Source organism: Marmota marmota, unplaced genomic scaffold, assembly GCF_001458135.2.
Source record: "Marmota marmota marmota unplaced genomic scaffold, marMar, whole genome shotgun sequence".
NCBI classification, from domain to species: Eukaryota; Metazoa; Chordata; class Mammalia; order Rodentia; family Sciuridae; genus Marmota; species Marmota marmota.
The window spans coordinates 12,562,445-12,586,567 of record NW_026000000.1 but is presented as its reverse complement, the minus strand read 5'-3'; the positions used below and the strand labels follow the sequence as shown (position 1 = coordinate 12,586,567).

The 24,123-nt window shown below is 33.5% G+C and overlaps 1 protein-coding gene and 1 long non-coding RNA gene across 35 annotated transcripts in view; one reads left to right on the top strand and one right to left on the bottom strand.

The window, feature by feature from the left end:
• LOC125618044 overlaps positions 1-5,593 on the bottom strand; it is a 330,853-nt gene extending 325,260 nt beyond the window's left edge. For 8 of the 21 annotated variants that reach the window (XR_007349259.1, XR_007349247.1, XR_007349260.1 and 5 more), the window contains exon 1: positions 5,095-5,592. This is a non-coding gene — a long non-coding RNA (uncharacterized LOC125618044). Of the gene's footprint in view, positions 1-5,094 lie in introns of all 21 variants that reach the window. The other 13 variants (XR_007349269.1, XR_007349264.1, XR_007349265.1 and 10 more) reach the window with 4 other exon arrangements.
• A 5-nt stretch (positions 5,594-5,598) lies between these two features.
• Positions 5,599-24,123, top strand: part of LOC107153403 (ankyrin repeat domain-containing protein 26) — a 113,011-nt gene continuing 94,486 nt past the window's right edge. For 4 of the 14 annotated variants that reach the window (XM_048807578.1, XM_048807581.1, XM_048807574.1 and 1 more), the window contains exons 1-10: positions 5,600-6,056; positions 10,077-10,191; positions 10,351-10,524; positions 14,252-14,358; positions 16,767-16,825; positions 17,416-17,457; positions 18,960-18,993; positions 20,789-20,861; positions 22,987-23,047; positions 23,140-23,291. In XM_048807578.1, the coding sequence (XP_048663535.1) occupies positions 5,812-6,056; positions 10,077-10,191; positions 10,351-10,524; positions 14,252-14,358; positions 16,767-16,825; positions 17,416-17,457; positions 18,960-18,993; positions 20,789-20,861; positions 22,987-23,047; positions 23,140-23,291 (1,062 nt within the window). In that variant the 5' untranslated portion in view covers positions 5,600-5,811. Of the gene's footprint in view, positions 6,057-10,076; positions 10,192-10,350; positions 10,525-14,251; positions 14,359-16,766; positions 16,826-17,415; positions 17,458-18,959; positions 18,994-19,694; positions 19,707-20,788; positions 20,862-22,986; positions 23,048-23,139; positions 23,292-24,123 lie in introns of those variants that run through there. The other 10 variants (XM_048807575.1, XM_048807576.1, XM_048807586.1 and 7 more) reach the window with 8 other exon arrangements.

The following is a 24,123-nucleotide window of genomic DNA, read 5'->3' as shown; positions in this document are numbered from 1 at the left end:
ATCATGCAGGAAACACAGTCTGCATGATTTCAAATTTTAAAAAAAAGTAATGGAAATCCTTTTTATATTGATTGTATTTGTTACAGACATGTCAAGACTGATCAAATTGCATACTTCAAATATGTGCATTTTATTGTACTTCAATTTTACATCAATAAAGCTATGGGGGAAAAAGAAATTACATAAACACATGGACATTAAACAATCCATTTCTAAACAATGAATGGATCATAAAGGAAATAATGAGAATAGAGGTAAATCACATCAGAATCTCTAGAACATTATGAAGATGGTTCTAAGGAGAGTTTATAGCTATTAAGTTTCTATATTAAAAAATCACCAAAAAAGGTCCTAGAAAATTATGAATAAACCAATTCCAAAATCAGTAGAAATAACTAAGAGCCAAATTAATAAGAGAACTTCAAAGAAAAGAATAAGCCTTAGCTGAACAAAACAAAGACCCAAGTTAATAAAATTAGAGGTTAGAAAGGAGATACACCACAGACATTTCTAAAATCCAGAAGATTTTTACAGACTACTCTGAAAATTTATATTACAGCAAATTGGAAAGTCTAGAATAAATGAGCAAATTATTAGACATATATGTGAACTACCAAAATTGAATCAAGAGGATACAGAAAATCTAAACATGATAAGAAGCAATGAGAGCTGGGATTGTGGCTCAGTGGTAGAGCGCTCACCTAGCATGGGCGGGAACTGAGTTCAATCCTCAGCACCAGCATTGTGCTGTGTCCATCTATACCTAAAAAAATAAATATTAAAAAAAAAAAAAAGAAGCAATGAGATTGAAGAAGTAACAAAAAGCCCAATACAAAGAAAAGCCCAGGATCAGACAAATTTCCAGCTGAATTCTGTCAGACCTTCAAAGAACTAATAAGAACGCTCCTCAAATTGTTCCATAAAATAGAAAGTGGGGGTGGGAAGGTACTCCCAAAGCCATTCTATAAAGACAGTATTACTCTAATACCAAAATCAGAGACATAATTCATTACATAAATAGAAGTAAGGAAAATGTTCATCTCATTAGATGCAGAAAAAGCCTTTCATGTTAAAAACCCTATATAAATTAGGGACAGAGCTCCAATAGAAGAGTAGGAACTCCAATAGAAGATGTAGGGAATATGAGGAAGGAGGAGGGAAGAGAAAGGGGAAGTTATGGGAAAATGAAACAGACCAATTAGACTACATTCATTCACAAATATATTATAATGAATACCACTGTTATGTATAATTAGGGTGTGGTAGCTTACACCTGTAACCCTAGCAGGTTGGGAGGCTGAGTGAGGAGGATAAGGATGATCCCAAGTTCAAGGACAGTCTCAGACACTTAGTAAGGCCCTAAGCAACTTAGTGAGATTGTGCTCAAAACAAAAAATAAAAAGGGCTGGAGATGTAGCACAGTGGTAAAGCACCCCTGGGTTCAATCCCCAGGACCAAATAAATAAATAAATAAATAGAGATAGAGGGAATTACCTCAACATCTTTAAGGTTACGTACAACAAACTCAAAGCCAACATTATACTTCATGGGGAAAAAAAAAAAAACTGAAAAAATTTTCCTCTAAAATCAGGATCAAGGATGTCAACTGTTGACACTTCTATTGAATATAATACTTGAAATTTTAGTCAGTGCAATTAGGCACAACAGGGAAATAAGAAATATAAAAAGGAAAGAAAAAAGTTTAGCTATTACTGTTCACCCATAAAATTCTACCAGAAAACTTGTAGAGTTAGTAAGTATATACAACAGAGTAACAGGACACAAAATTAACATACAAAAATTGTAAGATATGAAAAATGACAAACCCCAAAATAATGTGGCCTGGGAAGAGGGAGTAAGGAAGAAGGCAACACATTGGTAACACTGATCCTTTCCCAATATATTTTTTTCCAGTAACAGGACAATCTCTTGGAAGGAAGCAAACATCATCCAGTGAAAAGACAATCCCTGGGAAGGAGATATCCATCAAGCCTGAAATGGCAGTCTCTGGGAGGAAGCAAAAACATTGATCCTTCCCCAAATAAATCCTTTCCCAGTGACTATACAATGAGACTCTATTGGGAAAGAGACAAGCACTGAACATTGACCCTGACCCTCCATTTTTCCCCAAGTAAAAATAATGCCCAGTAAAAACAAATCTCAAATTCTTACAAACCTGTTTCCTGAGTGCCCAAACTGACATGCTCTATCAATAATCAAGTCATCGCTCAGTGTAACATATATAATAAGCACAGATTCCTCCTTTGGCCAGTGGCTCATTTTCCATGAGAAAAGTGGGTCCACCAGATGCACAACTCCACTGCTGAATAAAGGCTGTGCTGATCTGTGAAGTTTGCACCCAGCTTGGTCATTTTGTGCTAACAAAAATCAATAGCTTCTATATAAACCAATAATGAATCCCCTGGAAAAGAAAACAGAAAAGCAATTCTATTCACAATTCCATCAGAAGACTTATAGAGCTGGTAAATATGTACAGCAAAGTAACAGGATACAAAATTAATGTGCAAAATTTGTAAGAAATGGAAAATAACAAATCCTAAAATAGTGTGGGTTTGTCATTTTCCATATCATACAGATGATTTCATAAATGAATTCTAGTAAACTTTAAATTTTAATGAATTTAAAAATATCCCAGACCATGTACAACAAAAATGGAGTCTCAATTTTCATGATATTATCTTGGCAAAACATTAATATTAAAACCTCATAAAATGCTGCAAAAATGTCACCAATGAATAAAAAATGGAAAAAATATAGATAAAAAAATTTGCAAAGAAAATCCATCAACCAAGAAAAATGCACTCTAAGCAAGTAAATGAGATTCCTTCTCAGAGACAGTCTATTTACTCAACAGTCTATTTACTCAATATTTTTTTAAAAAAATATCTCAAGAAACAAGATTAAAAAATATGGGAAGCATTTCTGATCAAAACTGGAAAAAGGATTGGCAAATACAACAAACACTATTTCTAAAAATAAAAAATATACATTATCATTTAAAATGGTAAAACATTAGCAGTATTTCAATTAAAATAAGAAACCAGGGACAAGCCAGCTATTTCTATTAGCATACAAAAGTAAAGAATCACAAATAAATAAATGATCATAAAACAACCATTTAACTGGACTTACCTAGATTAAATTAATTTAATTAGATCAAATAAGAAATGAATTAAATGTCATATACTTGAAAAGTGATGACTTTCTTATTAATAATGTGATTATTCAGTTAGAAAACCTGAGACTATTATAAAAATCATCACCAAGAGTTTAAGTTTGCCATGAGATATGGGATACAGATTTGGGAAAACTAATACCTATAATCATATTAGGAAAAATGCCTTAAAAATGGAAATGGAGAAAAAGCTTCATTAATAATAATGTTTAAAATGATGTAATAACTATAGGGAATATAACACAAATCAAGATATGAGCAAATAAAAAACACATCATGCTCTAAGATGGGAAGACTTAATGATACAAGTGACAATCCATACAACCACTTTGGAAAGTAGAATGGAGGTTCCTCAAAAGACCAGGAATGAAACTGACATAGGACCCAGCTATCCTACTCCTTGGTCTTTATCAAAAAGAATAAAATCAACATACTAAAGTGATTCAGTCACTTCAATGATTATAGCAACACAATTTACAATAGCCAAACTATGGAATCAGCCCAGATGCCCATTAATAGACAAACTGATTAAGAAAATGTGGGAGTCTTACTCTGCCATAAAGTGGATGAAACTATAGCATTTGTGGGTAAATGGATAGAAATGGAGAAAATCATGCTAAGCTTATAAGATAAGCCAGTCAAGGGTCAAATGTCTTCTCTCATATGCAGAAACTAGAGTAAAATGAGAAGGGAAAAAAGTGGGGATGGAGGGATCCCATGAAAATGGAAGAAAGATCAGTGAAATAGAGAAAGGGAATAGAAAAGGAGGGAGGGGGCTGGGAAAAGGGAGGAAATACAGAATAAAATTGACCGTATTATGATATGTACTAAGATATATACATAAATGAATATACTATACTATAAATTGCACCTTTATGCATATCTACAAAGCACCAATATTAAAAAAAAATACTGTAAATAAATTGAAAGAAGACCAGTACAATAGAGTACAGAAGGGAGGAGCGAAGGGAGAAGGAAGGAGGAAGTACTGGGGACTGAAGTGCAACAAATTGTATTTCATGTATGATTATGTCAAAATGAACCCCAATATTATGTATATCTATAATGCACTAATAAAAACAAAAAAGAATATTCACGTAGCTTTATGATAGTAAGGTACTAAAAAAAAACCATGTCTATTAGTACAAAATAAAAAATACATTTAGTTAAATAAATCTTCTGTATGTCATCATCAAAAAAGAGTAATAGTAAAAAGAACTTGCTTTATTATCAAAAATAATTTATGAAAGAACTCATGTAATTTACATAAGAATTTAAAATAAGACAAAGTAGATACACAATTTTCATTAGGAAAAAGCTTTATAAAGAAATTACTTTTCCCAAGTCAAACCAAAATTTTAAGATTATGTTGTTTTCTTCGGGTATATATTCTGATCCAAAATGTACATAATCTCTTTACATATTCCATTAATTTTTATCCTAAAATTGACTCTCTATATTGCTCTATGGAAACTGTCACTTCTAATTCCAAGAACTTCCAAATGAATAGAGATTCCATGCAAATAAAGCGCTCCGCAAAACGAATCCCCTTTTTCTTTCATAACCACATCCGTACGCATATTCCACCCATCCCCAACCAAATTCTTTAAGTACATTTTTGCTTTTAAAGACAGAGTTTATGTGCTTTTCTATAAGAGGCAACGGCAGGTGTGGCACTAGCAGGCTGGCCTGACCTGAATGCACAGAAACCAGGTGACTTGACGTGTTCAACCTTTTACAGAGCCCACTGTTTCTACAGAAATACAAAGTCCACCAAGAGACAAATCAGAGCTAAGTCCTGGAGCGCCGGGCGCACAAAAGCAGCAGCCCAAGTTGCTCACAGCAAGATCCAGGCCTGGCCTGGCCCGGCCCCAAGTCCCACACAACCCACGTCGTACCTGGAGAGGCCCGCGAAGCCACCATTTGTTGAGCCCCGCCGAGGTCCCCTCCCCAGGAGAAGGGCACGGGTGGAAGCGGTTGGTTGCCGGAGCTCTGGCAGTCTCACCTCCGACGTGTCCCAAGAGTTCAAGGGAACTTTTGCAAGTCCCGCGCCCGCCCCTCCCTCGGAACCCCTTCTTCAAATCCAGGCGGCCGGCCACCTCCGGCTGCCCGGGAGATGCTGCCTACACTCTCGGGCCCTTTATTGTCCGACCGCCAGGGAACAACTGCGCGATTTTCCAGCGACATGGCCTAGTAAGTTGGGCTACCCGCGCACTAGTTGCCGTTAGACTGGAGTCCCAAGCCTTCTCCAAGGAAGAGCACTGTTGTGACAAACCTGACACAAAGAAACACAGGAGAAAGAAACACAGGAGGCCTAAAGGGCGGAGATTGGAGAAATGAGGCTTTGTACATGCGCACTGAGCAACCTCGGTTACCGGCCTTTTGTGAAAGTGCGTAGCGTCTGCGCAGACTAAGACCGCGCACGCGCACTGGGACTTAAGTGGTGTTGCTTGGAGACGATAATTTTTTCCTGAAAAAATGGAACCTTGGAGCTGCCCCTTTGGGTCGTTGTGGCGAGACTAGGTTTGCTTATCTGTGACAGCCAATATTGAGTTCCGGAGGCGGTGAAAAGCCAAGGAGGAGGAAAGGTACCCCTGAGGCGGTTGGCTTCTGCCATGAAGAGGATTTTTGGCTTCGGAAGTAAGGGCCGTTCGCCTTTGGGTTCCTCCAGCAACCTGCGAAGGAACTGCGTGGGCTTTGGGCTTGAGAATGCCAGTAGTCTGAACTCGCCCAGGTACCACATCCGAGACAAGGATACAGGAAAGATCCACAAGGCTGCAAGCATGGGCAATGTAGCCAAAGTGCAGCATCTCCTTATTCTTGGGGAAAATGGCGTGAATGATAAAGACAAGAAGAACAGGTAATAGGTAGGGGCTTTGAGCCAAAGGGCAACGGGTTTGGTGCGGGAGGAGGGGGGCATGGAAGAAACGGGCACCTCCCCAGCTGGACCCCCTCAGGCACCTGGGAAGTACAGGCTTCCGAGGGATCTAACACCCAGAACCGCTTCATGAGCAGCAAAAGTAAAACAAAACTTTAGCTCATTTCCGATCCACTTATGATTCCCATGTAAAGCTCTTTGACTATTGAAAAGTGATTAACTTAACAAAATTAAGTATATGCAACAGTTTATTTTTAAAATACATAATTCTAAAACCATGTATACGGTGTAGAAAGTGCATGAGAGAAATATTTTTTATCAGCTAAAGGGCTTTAAATGCTTAGAAAAAAATAATATCCATGTTTTTATGAAGTGTATAACTATTGGAAAGATAGTTCTCTGTTGAACAAGGAAGACTTATTCCAAAAATGTGAGATCTTTCTATATTTATTTTAGATAAACCAGGTAAAAATATCAAAGTTAACATTTAAAAAATTTTTTAGTTGTAGATGAACATAATATCTTTATTTATTTTTATGTGGTGCTGAGGATTGAACCCAGTGCCTCACACATGAGAGGCAAGGACTCTAACACTGAGCTACAGCCCCAGCCCGAAAAGTTAGCATTTTTTATTTCCCCATGCTTTTACTATTGTGATGACAGAAATTTTTTTTTGTAATAAGGACTTGCTCTTCTTGGTATTAAAATACACTATTAATTTTCACAAACTAATTGATACTGGCAACTGAAAAGACAGATAAACTAATGCAACAGAATAGAAAAATCCAGAAACACCCAAATGTATGTAAGAATTTAGAACTTGAAACCAATGACATTCCATATTAATAGGAAAAGATGAATTATTCATATATGAAGTGCCTGATAACTGGAATAAACTAGCTAGGTTATTATGTCACAAGTTAAGTTTCTCCATAGAGTATAGATTAAAAAATGTTAATAATACAGAATGAGAAAAATATGAAAGAAAATACACAGGCCTACTTCTGCATTATATATTTTTTATATTGGCCAAGACCTTCCTAAGAATAAACTCAAAAGCAAGCATTCTTTTTCCTTTTGTGGGACTCAGGATTGAACTTAGGGACTAGTGCTTAGGAAGCACACACTATCACGAAGCTATACCCCTAGCCTAAAAGAAACTGTTCCAAGGGTCAGTTAGCAGAAATGAAAAATCTAAACCTCTGTATATCAGAAAAAGAATTAAAATAAAAAACTGTTGCAAAATATTTATACATATATAACATATAATACAGATAAAAAATATATCTTCATTATACAGAAAATTCTTTCAAATTAACAAGGAAAAAAACTGAACTCCATTTATTTTTTTTTATACTGGGGGTTGCACTGAAGGCCTTGTGCTTTCTAGGCAAGTACTATACCACTAAAGTTTACCTCTAGATCTTGAACTCTTACTTAATTTGGTAAGGGACACTTGTGCAGATCTACAAGTTACCTATGGACATTGGAAAAATTTCTTTGTCCCTGGTAGGAGAAGGAAATTAAGTTAAAAGAGGAATAAAATAGTGTTTACCAATTACAAAATGTGTAAGAATGAAAAGCAGTGGCATACTTCTGCTTAAAGCTTAAATTATGACTTTTCAAATAGACAATTTGATCTACTGTACCCTATTTTAAAATGTGTATGTTTCTACCAACAAATTTTATTATAGTAGAATATCTTTAGGAAATAATAAATGACACAATTTGTTTTTCTCAGCACTGCTTAAAATAACAATGCATTAAGAACCTAATCTCAGCAGCTCGGAAGGTTGAGGCAGCAGACAGCCTCAGCAATTTAGCGGGACCATATGCAACCTAGTGAGACCCTGTCTCAAAATTAAAAAAGGGCTGGGGATGTGGCTCAGTGGTTAAGCACCCCTGAATTCAATCGCTGAAACAAAAAAAAAAAGAAGAAGAAGAAGAAGAAGAACCCATAGAATAGATTTTTCTAGTAATTTACAAATTACAATGTATCAATTGTTTAGAATATAATCATTGAATTTTGCATAAATATCATGTCTGTTGACATGGGAAGATATACTTTGTTTTATCAAGTGAGGAAAAAAGTCAGTTTGATTATACAGATACACAAATTATTTGACTGTGCTCTTGTTTTAGCCAAAAAGATATACAAAATGATATAAAATTTTCTTTTTCATTTTCTATTACTTAGAAGTGTATTATTCTACTTCCAATTTGTGGGTTTCTCATCTTTTTATTTGTTTCTAGCTTAGTTTCATTGACACTAGAAATATACTCTGTTAATTCAGTATTTGAATTTGATGAGTCTGGCTTTTTGGCCTAGCATATGATTAATATTGGTAAAAGTTCTGCATGAACTTCTTTTTTTTCTATTTTCTTCTATTTTCTTTCTCTGATTTCTACAGTGAACATGTATAGAAGTTCCAGTAAAAGTTTATTGTTAATAAAAAATAAGCCTTGTGAAGAGCAGGGATAAGAGTCCAGCACAGAAAAAAATACTCATTTTCTATTAGTTTGAGTGTATGTGTTTGTATGTTCACAAGTAAAGGAAATTTTTTTAATCTATGCTTGTAGATTTTATTATATATGCATTTCTTATACACATTTTTATTATATATGCAATTTAAATGCCAACCATATAAACAGAACTGCCATAGAACTATTGTATTTCACTTTTTATAAGGCACCACAGATTGTGTGATAAGCTGTTATTTTGTGTATTAAAATTTTTTAAATGTCATTTATAGTTATAACACATTATGAATTATAATTGACATTGTGGTTCAGATGTGTGGCATCTCCCAAAAGTTCATGTGTGAGACAATGCAAGAATGTTCAGAGGTAAAAAGATCAGGTTTTTGATAACCTTAACCCAATCAGTGGATTAATGCACTGATATGGATTAACTGGGTGGTAACTATAGGCAGGACATGTGTCTGGAAGAAGTAGTTCACTGGCAAGCCTTTGGGGTTTTATAATTTGTCCCTGGTGAATGGAACTCTCTCTGCTTCCTGTTTGCCTTGCGGCGAGCTACATTCCTCCCTCCATATTTTTCTGCCATGATGTCTGCCTTACTTCAAGCCTACAGCTATAAAGTCAGCTAACCATGGACTAAAACTCTGAAACCACGAACCAAAATATACTTTTCCTCTTCTACATTGTTCTTGTTGGGTCTTTTGGTCACAGCAATGCAGAGATGACAAAAACAAGTGGCATTCCAGTATCTCAGATGTTGAAATGTAAGAAAAATAGCATTTTAGACTCATTGAAATCCATATCTGCAAAGTAGGTATAATTGTATTATTTTACTTAATTGAAATCTTGTTTTTGTTAGGTATTAGTAATACTATTAGTAATAGTAATTATTACTAATAATGATAAACTACTTTTGCACAATGCAAATACTGAAGCCAAAAACTAATAATTATTAATAATAATTATGATATCTAATAATTGTTGAATTTAAAACAATTTTAAAAAATTGTTGAATTTAAAACAATTTTAAATACCTTGCATGGATTTTCATTTAAGCACTTTGGTGGTGTCCTGTGAGGTAACTACTATTTTTCATCCCAATCTTTAAGGGTAAGAAAAATGAGACATAGAAAAGTTAAGGAATAACTAGTAAGGATCCGAGCTTAAAGTAGGATTCAAACTGAAGTTGATGTTCTTTCTATTCAGAGGCTGCTCTAAATTGACTGGGGGTGTAGATAGTTCAGTGGTAGTGCTTGCCTTACTATGCTCAGGGCCCTGGATTCTATCCCCAACACCACAAAAGAGAGAGAGGGAGGAAGAGAAAGGAAGGGTGCATGAATCAAATAGGTTGCATGTCTATTAATGTAATGAGTAGTAAGAACTATAAATACTGTACTTCAGAAGAAAATATTTGCTTTGAAGGCAAAGGAACTACATGTTATTTAATGTTTGTAGTCGCATGAATAGTTGTGTACCTTCAGATGGTGCTCTGTAATATCCAAAAAATTCTTTCACTGTCAGGACTGCTCTACACTTTGCCTGTGCCTATGGTCATCCAGAAGTGGTGACTCTTCTGGTAGAGAGGAAATGCAACATTGACATCTGTGACAGTGACGGCAGCACAGCACTAATTAAGGTAGGTAGTAGCCAACCATTTCGGCAGGAGATGAGTTTGATTTAAATTCTTAAAATAAAAATGAATTTATCCCATTTAGATATAACTGGTGAAACCTGTAGAATGTTTATCTTGAATTAACTTGAATTTATAATCTGTTTCTTGGTATGATACTGACAGGCCGTACAGTGCCAGGAAGAGGAATGTGCAACTATTCTGTTAGAACATGGCGCTGATCCAAATGTCAAGGACTCCAGTGGCAATACAGCTCTCCATTATGCTGTTTATATTGAGAACACATCAATAGCAGTAAAACTACTTTTGCACAATGCAAATACTGAAGCCAAAAACAAGGTATAAATCAACGAACCTTATTTCCTAAATATTTGAAATGAAATACCTTTATATTAACAATGATGTTTATAGGGTAAATTTTCCATATTTAGGAACTCGAGCATTCCCTGAATTAAAATAATTTGAAATTACTTAATTGTTGAAGATTTCACTTAAAATATTGATATTTTTAAAGAAGTATTAGAGCATAAGCTTTCTTTTATGCTTTCATGGCAAATATTGTGAAAACAATTAATTTCTTAAAGGTAAAATCTTTTTTTCATACACTTTTTTGCACCAATTTTTTTTTTCTAATTAGTACAAAATAACACAAGAAAGCAAAATTTTCTTTGAAGTAAGTTTTATCTTAAAACAAAGACATTTAAAAATAAATAACCTACTTGTGCTTAATCAGCGCAAGTTATATCAAAGTGATTGTCAGTAAGATTTAAAAAGGAGAAATGGAAAAGGATAGTGATAAGAAGTATTCAGTCTATTTTGGAAATTAGATAACTGAGGAAAAATACCACAATAAGTTTGTTTGTTTCCAGTTTATATATAGAAAAGATGCCCTTAAATTTGGGTGATATTAATTCTTAGTTTGGAAAAGAAAGTTGTTGAATTGTAAACCTGCCTAGAGATTACTTTTATAGGGATTTTAAGGAAGCCAGATTGACAGGATCATATGGTAATTAAGTGGAAAAGAAAAAGGAAGAACAAATAATTAATTGACATCTAATCGTTTTCTGACAGAAGTAGACACTTAATAAGATTCTAAACTCTACTCTCAGATCTACAGTGTGTTGCTGAGAGGTGGGAGATAAGGAGTTTATGTAATGAAATCAAGTTAGCTTTTGAATTTATCTAGTCCCTGCATGTCCCTACCCAGGAAAATTAAATTGAGTTTACAGGAAGTGACTTTCTCTTATTCTTCCCTCCTTTTGGCCAAATCCCCAAGTGATAAAGGTTTTATGGAAGAGAGATGATACTGAAGTGATGATTGTCTGCTTCTCTAATTTTCACCTAGAATTGTGCATCACAGTGACCTGGGGAAATTTGAAAATTTACAAGTCTAGGCTCTCCTCTGAAAATTTGATTCAGAAAATCTAATAAGTCCTAGACATAGATATTTAAAAATATTTCCTCAAGATTCTGATAGAACTCCTAAAAAAGAACTACTGAATTAACGAGTGTAATTAGTGAATTCCCAGATCTTAAGACATTTTCTAAAAGTGTTGGACTTTGGTTAGCCTCTGCATCCTTCAGATCTCTGCTTTCCAATATTATTTGTCCAAATTCATCTGTCTTTTCTACTTCCATTGTAAGAAAGTTAAAAGGAATATTGGAAATATCCGTTGACTTATAGAATAACACCTTTTTCCTTCCAACCATCAGTAGTCATCCACTGCCATTCAGAACATTTTTAGAGATTTTCTCATGGGTAGTCTTCAATAAACAGCAGTCGGTATTTTAAGGATTTCATGTCTCTTTGTTATAATTCAGGTCATTAGGTCAACAAATATTGATAACACCCAGGGTTTTTCTTGAAACTAAGTATATACATGGGTATTTTAATAATTTAGTTTCAAAGGTCCTATGAAACTAATTATTCATCAACAGCCTAGGAGAATTGACTACCAATGGAGTATAAATTAGTAAGTATTGAAAAGATCTTGAAGTGGGCATTATGAGTCTTTTCATATTTTAGGGCCTGATTTTTTTTGATAAAATATGATATTAAAAAAAGGAAAGGTTGGGGCTAGGCTTATAGCTCAGCGGTAGAGCACCTGCCTCACACACGGGAGGCATTGGGTTCCATCATCAGCACCACATAAAATAAATAAAAATATTGAGTCCATCTTAAAAAAAAAAAAGGTAAGGTTTAACATGCAAATATTTAATTTGTACAAAACCATTTGGAAAAACCTACAACAAAGATAAAAACAAAAAGGCTATAGACTAAACGTGATCCATAACCTCCATAAATTCAGTCAACATTTAAAATTTAGGAGACTCATGTAGAAATATGAATTTTGAGCTTCTTTTAAAGAATAAATTCTGTCCTTCAATCCCGGATTACAAGTGGTCTGCTGTAAAGAATTTGTCCCCTTTATTTGAAGTATTCAGTCTCCAATTTGCTACTAACCCATCTCAGAATTCCCTCATGTCACCTGCTTTGCCTCTGTAAGTATTTGAGTTTATAATTTCTGTTTTATAATATACTTTGATAAAGATGTCAGGGTTTTCAAGGTAATTTATAAGAATATGATCTGTAGTTTGTATTAATCTTATAGAAATGGTATTGAGTTTTAGAATTTAGACATTTGTATTTTAATACCTTTTTCTTTAACTGTAAATGATCGTATTTTCATTAGAATGTCTGTCGGCCTTATTAGATTAGTCAGAGGTATAGTTGAATAAGTAATGCATGTTGAAAATAAAATATCTTTCTTGTCAGCATGTTCCTTAAAAATGCAAGCAGCTCAGTGGCTTTTGTTAATGCTTTTGTTACACTAAAAATCCTTAATATAGACCAGTATTAATTTTTGTGGTGATAAACCATTGTATTTTTATTCCAAAATTCTGTCTAAAATTATAAGCAACTTTCACAATTAAAATGAAAATACAGCAAAAAAAAGAATTAAAAAAAAGGATAAGTATTAGGGTCCAAGGATTATTAGCATTATAATAAGCGAGAATAAAATTTTATATTGAGTTCTCTAACAACTAAGGTAAATATCTCCCATCTTATAATATGAGAAAACCCATGGACCAACTGGTAATAAGCAATCAAAGTTCATTTTGAAACCTGTTTCATTTAATTCAGAGCTCATTTCCATAGCGACCCATTTAGAGTACAATTACCTTGACAGTGGGACTGGAACCCTGAGACAATAAATAGAAGAAAATCATGACAGTTTCCTCCATGGGAACCATTAGCATTCTTAAAGGAATCACATTACTGAAAAGCCCTCAAAACTTTAGCCCTGAACTCTGGTTAATGTTTACCATCAATAAAGTATTGTCCAGGATGTGGCTCAAGTGGTAGGCTGGGGGGATGGGGAGGGGCACTGGGTTTGATCCTCAGCACCACATAAAAATAAAATAAAGATGTTGTGTCCACAAAAAACTAAGAGATTAAGCAAAGTTGGAGAGTTTTGTTTAATACTGGACATAACATGCACAGTTTGTGATATTTCTCAAACAAATGATTATGGAGTCTTTCTGTTACAGTAAAGTACTTCTGGAAAAGTACATATTCCTTGGAATATACATCGAGAAACCCTGCTCTAGAAATGAAAATTAAGCTCATTAATTCAATAAAAATACTTAAAACCTATTCAATTATCTTTTCAGTGTTTGGGGCTATTGAGATTAAAGATAGAGCCCCTACCCTCAAGAAGTTTTTGGCTAACATGGGGAGCATCACATAGTTTGAAAATAACATTATAAATGCAGTTATAGAAGCAGAAGTTCTTGGAATCATTAAATATTTGCAGTAAGTTTTAGAAATGACTGGAGTTCATGTGCCAGCACTAGACAGAGGAGAGCATTTAAAAGGCAAAAAAACATGAAAGCACAACAGGGTAAGAAGGAAGGGTTTTTTGTTGTTGTTTTTTGTTTGTTTGTTTCTTTGTTTGTTTGGCTTTTACTCTGTGATGCATTTATGTTCCCATGGGGTCTTTTATAAGGTTTTTAGTTCAGTTGAAAAATATGTAATTTTTGTGAATTATAAATTGTTTTACAGGATGGCCACACACCACTTTTACTTGCTCTAAGAGAAAACAAACAACAGATGGCAGAAGTTTTAGTAAATAAAAAAGCAAATATACATGCAGTTGATGAGCTAGAAAGGTATAGTAGTTGTTTTCTGTGTTATTTTTAAAAACTTAGTGGTGTTTTAGAGTGGTAACAGTCACTCAAGTCAAAAATTTTAAATTATTGGGATGATTAACATAATTTTTAGGATATTATGAAAATGTCAACAAACCATCAGGCAGAAAAGCAATAATTCAGATTGGACAACACAAAGAAAAATATATGTTAAGATTCATATTCCTTTATATGACTATATTCATATTCCCTTATGACTATATTTGTTTTCTGATTTTGTTGATTATGTGATCTTATGTTAGCCAAAGAGTTTTCACTAGAACTCCTGTAGCTGAGGAATTAATAACAAGAAACAATAAATGGAGTAGTATTTAAAAGCTTCTGCATAGCAAAGGAAAACAACAGAATAAAGAGACAGACTACAGGATGGGAAAAAAAATTTTGCTGGCTACCCTTCTGAGAGGATTAATAGCCGGACAATATAATGAACTCAAAAAACATCAAAAAAAATCAAGAATGGAGTATTACAAATATGCACCAATAACAAAAGTAAAAAAAATTAAAAATGGGTTTCATATTAGTTTAAAATATATGGACTTATAGTTTATTTTTTGATTCAATATTGAACTTCTTAATCTTTTTTGTAGTATTTTTTTAACTTCTGCTTATATAGTTTGCCTTTAAAATGCAACCCCTTTTATTAATCATAAAAAAGGGGTTGAAAATCATTTTGTATTTTGAATGAGTATTTACTTTAGATTGCTCTATTTGAAGATTATTGATGATAATATGCACTTAGAATTAAATATCACAACTTTTTTTAGTTCACCTATACATATGCTCAGCCATTGTTCCCAAAGTAGCAGCAACTCAGGTTTGACAATTGGGTATTCTAGCTTTAACTATGCACATAGTAAGCAAACTGACCCTTTCCCCTTTTAAAACCTTGTGTGGAGCCCACATGTTAACCTAGACCTATATGGTAGTTTGAGGTCTTCCTTTTGTGTTTTTTTGCCAGCAAATATTTGTTGGGATCAGTCTAAACTAAAACAAATTCAAATAATGTTGCTGTATGACATCAGAATTTTCTTTCTACTTTGCTACCAAATCTGTTCCCAAAGGCCCCTTTGTATCCTGTGTAGCACCTTTTCTTTAGGCTTGGACGGTCTCATATCACCTTCCCCAGGGTGGATGCTGGTTTTGATTAGCTTCTCAAATAATCTGTTTTCCACAGTAATGAAAATCCCTCAAGCTACTTCAGTCTACACTACAAGTTTTCAGAATATTTTCAAATTCAACTTCAAAAGGAGGCCATTAAGCAGAATTCTTCTTTTTTTTTTTTTCCTGTGCCGTGGACCTTCCTCTGGCCTTTATTTTTTTTTTATTTTATTTTTATTAGCTACACATGACATTACAATGATCTTGGCAATTCATACATTTAAATCATTGGGGTATAATTTCTCATTTTTCTAATTGTACAGATTGCAGAATCACACTGGTCATAGAGTCACTTATATACATACAGCAATCATAATGTCTATTCTATTCTGCTGCCCTTCCTATCCCCCCTACTCCTCCCCTCCCCTCCCATCATTTCTCTCTATCCAATCTAATTCTTAAATCTAATGTGAATTAGTTGGATTAAAAAGAACTAAAACCCATGATTATCGGTATCCATGTATAAAACAGGATTTTATCTTCCAAATCAACTGGAGATAAACATGGAGATAAGCATCATTCCAACAAAGATCTGGTGATTTAGAGTTTGATTAGGAAGAGAAATAGCAGTAGCCCAAGTCTGGTCTTGACATTTTTTTTAGTTTCTGCCTTTGCTATGATTGATTAACTTAATAATAAGGAACAATTTGAATTATAAGCCACAATGGAGAGAATGGAGCTAATAACAAAAATTAAGACTTAATAATATTTTCCAATAACTGCAACATTTGAATATTAGAATCTGTGTGTGGGGGGGAACATTAGCTTTTATTTGGGATTCCGAAATAGTTCTGCATGAAAAAACAAATAATTCCATTACTTTACTATTTCTCAGAGCATGTTTTTGTATTACCTAATTAAATTTTCATAACAGTCTAGTGAACTCCTTTTTATAAAAGAAGACTTTGAGTCTAAGAGAAAATATTTGTCCAAGAACCAATAGCTGTTGATAAAAGAGACAGGACTTCTTTCCACTGTGTCTAGCTAATCTAGTTAATGTGCTGTATTCCCCTGATTCATGGTCTTTTTTTTCACTCTACTTTTTTGTTAATTATAAGCTTAATAAAAAGTTTATAGAGCTCACAAATTTGAGGTATATGGGAGAAAGTTCTGATGTTGTCTCAAAATTAAGAATTTGATATATGTGGTAAATGTTTTCATATCAGTATTAAAATAATTTTATTTATTATTTTTTTCATTTATGACCATAGGCAAGTAATTTTTGAATATGACGAAAAGAGACTTAAACATTCTCAAATTAACAATTCAGGTAAGTCTTCTGATAGTGAATTATTCTTGGTAAACCTACTCTAGAAAAAAATAAAAGAAACTTTTGATCACAAGAAAGCAGTTTTAAAAATTAGTGTGTGAGTTGCATTTATGTTTTCTTAATTTCTTTCTAATAGTGTAGAATTGAGAATTATTTAATGAATTAATTTTCAGAAATTTGCCATCTAAAACAGTATTCTCTGAAAAAGTTTTCACTTATTTTAGCATCTGAAATCTTGTAGATCTTCGTATAAATAAGATTTTTAAATTAATATATTGTATGTTTCCTTTGTAGTCACATTATAGGAAATTGGATTGTTATAAAAATAGATTTTCTATTTAATTTTTACAATAAATGGATTGCATTGTATAAGTGAATATTACTTCACAGTTATTTGTGTCACTAAAGCAGAATAAAATATTTGTTCATTCCTAAGTATGCAATTTAAATTATTTGTTTTATGTATTTCCAAATTCTTACTTTAGGCGATAATACCCATATTCTTTTACTTTGACCTTTATCTACAATTTAAGCTGACTATAACTTGCAATATGATTTTTTTTATTAATAACTTTTTTTTCTCCCTACAGTGCTAGAGATCGAACCCAGAGCGTCAGCATCATGCATTCTAGGCAAGTGCTCTACCACTGAGCTAGACCTCCAGTCTAGTTCTTGTTTTCTTTTTTTGTTCATTAGCATATAATCTGACAACATGCTTTACTTGAAAGAGGATGATTTCTATATATTTGACACATATGGGGAGGGTTGAAAAAAATGACATGATACTCAGCTACACAACACTAACCACTAACTGTACCATTCCAGATAAACTCTTTAGCAATAGAGAAAGGTAATCTCAAGAGATTGTACTTTATAAAACAATTTTGAGTCCCATACCTATCTTGTCATTGAAATAAGACTAGAGAATGAATACTATATAGATAGATCTAAGTGATCTCACTTTGAGGAATGAGTATAAAAATAGTCTGTATTATTAGAACATGGCTGACTTTCTTTTTTATTATTTTTGTTATTATTCTTAATTTTGTTTTGTTGTTGTGCTGGGGATAGAACTCAGGGCCTATGCAAGTACTCTAATACTGAGACATACACTTTCAGCTCCTTTTTTGTTGTTTTTGTTTTTTTCTTTTTTTAAAAAATGGGGTACCACTGACCTCCATGCCCAGCCCTAAGATTCTCTGAGTAGATTCTTTGTCATGGGAAATGCCAAGAGTCACACTATTTGGGGTCCTCCCCACATATATTACATGAAACGAAAAAAAAAAAATTCCCTACTAGGGAAAGCTAATTGTTGGCACATTTTGAAAGCTTTTATAAGTAAATGGTATATATTTATATTTATAATTATATAAATATATATCAGATAGTACTTCTTGGAAATTTGTGCTACCACCCCAGTGCTTCTTTCTAAGCTTCTCTAATTATAAGTTACAGTTTAGAATAGACAAACTCTTAAGGATGTGATTTTTTCCAGTGCTTCTTTATATTCGAGGTAAAATAGCAGATGAAATTTGAGCCTTGTTTGCTCAAATCCTTGTCCCTTATCTCCTTCGTTTGTTTTGCCATGCTGCATAATACCATGCCCATAGATCTGTCTTCCTTGTCATAAGGAGTTACATCCTAAATGAAACAGTTTTGACTGAACATCTGGGGAAGTATGTCAAAACAAAATAATTATGTCAAAATAAAAGCAGATTATTGTTTCCCAACAATCTCTTTCCTTCAGTATCCATGAGACAGGGGTACAATTGGCTTCTAATTCTGCTTAGTTTCATTAGTCCAGAAAATTATGCTTTTTGACACTGTCAGCTTATGCTACTGAATCTACTAATGATATCTTTTTCAGTTAAGATTATTGTACACAGCAGTTTCCTTTTACGGGTCAAATTTTGATAAATTGCATCCTTCTTCCTTATATTTGATAAGTAAAAAGAAGGGACATAAGAATTCTTAATGCATTAATTGCTTATCAGTAGTATATTTAATATTCATTATAGAATAGTCTGCAGGAATGGTCCTAAAGAAATATTTTCTAACAAAGCATCAGAGTCTTAAACTTTTAATATTTTATTGTATTGTTGATTGAATGTTATTTTACCTTTTTCTTTAATAGTGGATGAGAGTTCTGAAGATGAGTCTTTAACCAGGTAGGATTTCAGAAGTTTTTTAAATTGTATTTTAACTAATTAGGGAATGCAGAGAAAAGAAACCAAGGTTTGTTGAGTGTTCTAGCTGAGCTAGACACCATGGATATAGGGCCCATAGTTGCAGTGGCAACCAGTACCTTATTTTTATCATCCAAGCTTTTAGGGCAGATTTTACTTAGTTTTGGCCAAAAGACCATGAGTTTTACATAAGCAAGATTAGGTAAGTCCTAGACAAGAATTATTTTACTGTAATGAAGAATATCTACATGTAGACCACATTATATTAATTATCTGTGGCATCTATTTATAGGATATGTTTAATTGATATCTCTACTTCGTGATTTCTCTGTTTTTTCCTTCAGGCTACTACTCTTAACTAGTACTAATAAGCATTTTTTTTCCTAGTCTTTTTGCTTCCATGACTATACTCTTGACTTTTTTTTTCTCTTTTACTTGTTTTGGTGTTTCTTTTCTTTTTTACATTTCTGGCAACTAAATATTCCTTAATAATCAAAACACATAGAATTTCAGGAGGTTAAGGAACACTAGCAATTAATAAAAATACCCTCTGGTATTTCAAAATGTGTTTAACTTCCTGGCCAGATGAAAACTCAGAGATTAAGGATATTGAAGTGACTTTTCTGGATATCTATAAAGTGGCAGAAATGAAATCTGAACTCATGTTCCTTAGTTCTCAGCTTTATTATCATTCTGTAAGTAAATGTTTTGTTTTGTTTTGTTTTGTTTTGTTTTGTTTTGTTGGTAAGACCCAGGGGCACTTAGCCACTGAGCCACATCCCTAGCCCCTTTTATTTTTTATTTTGAGACAGGGCCTCACTAAGTTCCTGAGGCTGGGCTGGAACTTGTGATTCTCCTGTCAGCCTCCTGAGTTGCTAGCATTATAGGCATGTGACACTACATAGCTAGTGTTTTAATAATAGAGTGGGGAAGTGAGTCTAGTCAACCCAAATGCAGAGGATAAGAATGGAATTAGCAAGTGAATGCAATAGTAGAGAATAAGAATGAAAATAACAGAAGAGCACATTTGAAGAGGAACAGTACTGGGTTGGTTAGAGGTAAGGGTTTTAGAAAAGAGACCAGATTATTGAAATTTATGAGAACCTTGATAAAGATGATAAAGGAATTAAGGTCACAGATATTGAGAGTTATCTAGAAAGGAATATTAAAATAGGAAGTTTAAGGGAGTCCTGAACAAGTTGTTAGCTTTTTCTGTTTAGTTGGAATAACTAATAAAACTTCTGATAAAATAATTTAAGCATCTGGGAAGAATGTCTATAGCAGACAGGAATGTTTCGACCTCAATTTACAGAGGTTTCCTTAGGGTCCCTCAAGCACCAGAGGACTAGAAGTTGTTGAACTACTGGGTTGTAGGGCCTAGGCAGGTATCCCCTCACCTCCATCTCTTCTCCCAACTTGCTAATATCTTTCTTGGATATATGTAGGGTTACAACTGGCTTGCAAAGCTATCAGATAGCCCCAGTTTGTATAGTTTGTAAAATGCTTGTGCTGAGGTTATTGAGACTCTGTTTAGCTTGTTTTCCAGGAAGAGGGAAAGAGAGCTCTACCTCTTACCTATTTGAACCCATCCTTGTTTCAGGAATCTGCACCTTTATAGAATGAAGAACCTTTTTCTTTTTAAGGTTTATTTTATTTATTTTTATGTGGTGCTAAGGATTGAACTCAGGGCTTCACATGTGTTAGGCAAGCGCTCTACCACTGAGCCACAACCCCAACCCAAACTCACCCATTTTTATTGTATATTTTTGCTATAAAGGCTTTCTAACAAACCTGGTCCTGGTGATCCCTGGCCTACATCAGATGAGGAAGACTCTAATTTTGATACCAAGGTAAAGGTGATTTTGTGAAATTAATTTTCTTGCTCTGAATTTTCTTTTGTGTATTGTTCTTAAAATTTAGTAATAGTCCAACTCTCGCTATATATAGAAAATTAATCAGAGAAAACCAGTTTTTAGAATTTTGACTTCTGATTTTTTTAAATGTTTTTACTTTTGTAAATGCCAAAAGACTGGTATATACTTTGAAGAAGTGTAAATGTAAAAAAAAAAAAAGGAGGTGGGGTGGGCTGGAAAATACATCATGACCAGAAAATCATATTAGGAAAAGTTTGCCCAAAATAGAGCAAATATGAAATTTGGTCAAGGATTATAAGCATAGAAACCCACTATTATAAAGATCTTGGGGCTGAAGTTGTGGCTTAGCAGTAGAGCACTTGCCTAGTGCATTCAAGGACCTGGGTTCGATCCTCAGCGCCACATAAATAAAATAAAGGTATTGTGTCCAACTGCAACTAAAAAATAAATATTTCAAAAAAAGAAAAGATCTTATTTCATTAGGCATGGTGGTACACACATGTTATCCTAGTGGCTTGGAAGGTGGAGGCTGGAGGATTGCCAGTTCAAAACCAGCCAGTGATGCCCTAAGCAACTTAGCACCCCTGGGTTTGATCCCTAGTCCCCCCAAAAAAAAAAATTACTTACACATAAGAAGGATTTTTAATATTTTTGAATGTGAATAAATGAACAAATATATTTCTATTAATGGAGTATTACTTGTGTAATGTATATGTATGTATGATATATCTAATGATATTAGGTTTCTAAAAATGTGACTTAAATTTGTATATCCTTTAAATGTTTTGCATATTTAACTTCAGGTTAGGTCTATTGAGAAAATGTATCCTCTTTTTTTTTTTGTATTAAATTTTTGTTTTGTTTTGTTTGTTCCTCCTCCCTTACCTTTTTCTTACAGAAAAATTTCTTCAGTGTTAATTCTTTCAATACATTCGTCTCCATTATTGTCATATTTGGTTACATCTTTCTTTTTAGGGGAAGACGGTACTGGGGATTGAACTCAAGGAGCATTTGACCACTGAGCCACATCCCCAGACCTATTTTGTATTTTATTTAGATACAGGGTCTCACTGATTTGCTTAGTGCCTCAACTTTGCTGAGGCTGGCTTTGAACTCTTGATCCTTCTGCCTCGGCCTCCCAAGCCACTGGGAGGTGTGTGCCTCTGAGCCTGGCTTGTTACACCTTTCTGTTTCATAGTTGAATGTGACTTTTGTTCATCAGTCACTGCCCCACAAGATTTATTCTTCATCTCCTTCATGGAAAGAGCTAAAATTATCATATAATCATTTTTTTTTCATTTGACACCTTATTTTAAGTGCTCCAAATTACACACACAAATATGTTTTCCTAACCTCTTGTAGTTCATAGAGAAGTGGGAGTTTTAAAATGATTATTTATACTGCTTGCAATGCCAACTTATATAAATAAAATACTATTAAAAACTAAACTCATGTTTTCCCCTTGAAGTAATTCATGCAAATGTAAATTATGCAAACACATTCAAAATATAACAATTTAAAATTTGCTAAAATGTTAGTTTTTTTTTTTAAAGTAAACTATAGAGGGATCATTTTTTTCCTAGAATATGTTGATTAAGAAAATTGTCTAAAGGGGAATAAAGGGAAGAGATGGGGTTAGGAATAGGAACGACAGTAAAATGAATTGGATATAACTTTCTTATGTACATATATGATTATACCACAGACAATCTCCACATCATCTACAACTACAAGACTGGGATCCTAATTGGAATGTTATACTCCATGTATGTTTAATATGTTAAAATACACAGTACTTTCATGTATATTTTAAAAGAACAAATAAAAAAATTTTTAAAAAGAAAATTATCTAATGGATATCATAGTATTTCTATAATAGTTAGAGGTAAGGAGTAATATTTGTGGGATGTCTCTATAATCTCATAATCTTCAACCTATGATAAAATGTAATTTAATAAATGGCAGAATTGGAGTTTGAATCTACATGTGAATGATTCCTAAACCTGTGTACTTTGTGTTAGATTGTATTGTACTGGTGAATATTTGAATTTTCTATCAAATTTGATACTTGTTATTTTTCAAGTTTTTTTTTTCCCCCTAGAATTTCCCAAAAGTGAACTTAACAGAGCTATGGACTACTACTCAACAATTCAAGAAAAATCGTAAGTTATTTGAAGATTGACTCTTATTCTTCTGCTATTCACTAATTTGAAATTACAGATATTTACTCTTTAATTGGTTTTTATTTTTATAGGAGCAAAATATGATATTTTGAAACCAGAAAATAGAACCTTGTTTGATAGCAGTGATTCTGATAGTCAAAATGAAGACATGGATGAAACCCTTCCTAAAACATCGGTTAAACAGAGTTTTTCAGGTCCTTCCATTTTGTCATCTGACCCAAATGTAGGTATTTTTAAAGCTCTTTTTTCATGTTTTATTTATATCATCTCCCTAATCTACATAATGATGACAAAGATCCTAAAAGAAATATAAGGCAATAAGATCATAACAGAAAACAAATATAGCAGGGATGGGGATGTGGCTCAAGCAGTAGTGCGCTCGCCTGGCATACGCGGGGCGCTGGATTTGATTCTCAACACCACATACAAAAATAAAAAATAAAGATATTGTGTCCACCTAAAATTAAAAAATAAATACTTTTAAAAAAAAAGAAAGAAAGAAAACAAATATACCAAAGTTGAGATATATGTACAGGAATTCTTAGATATGCCATAATGGAAGGAAAAAATTAGAAAGCAACCCAAGAGAATATGAAACTGAGAAGGGGAACTTATGGGAAGAATTCACTTAAGAAAAGCAAGATAACTATCAAGATTAAATAAGAGAGTTAAGAGGAAAGACATTATAAACACATGTATTAAATGAGACCAGAAACTGTTGTAAAATATGATAAAAATTAGATTTTTCTGAGTGATTTATTGTTGATTTTAATGAGAAACTGAAAGAAAATTTAATTCTTGCTTTTATTTATTTTTTTTTTAATTTTTTATTGTTGGTTGTTCAAAACATTACAAATTTCTTGACATATCATATTCCACACTTTGATTCAAGTGGGTTATGAACTCCCACCTTCACCCCATACACAGATTGCAGAATCACATCAGTTACACATCCATTGATTTACATATTGCCATACTAGTGTCTGTTGTGCTCCGCTGCCTTTCCCATCCTCCACCCCCCCCCTCCCCACCCTCTCCTCTCTCCCTCTCTCCTC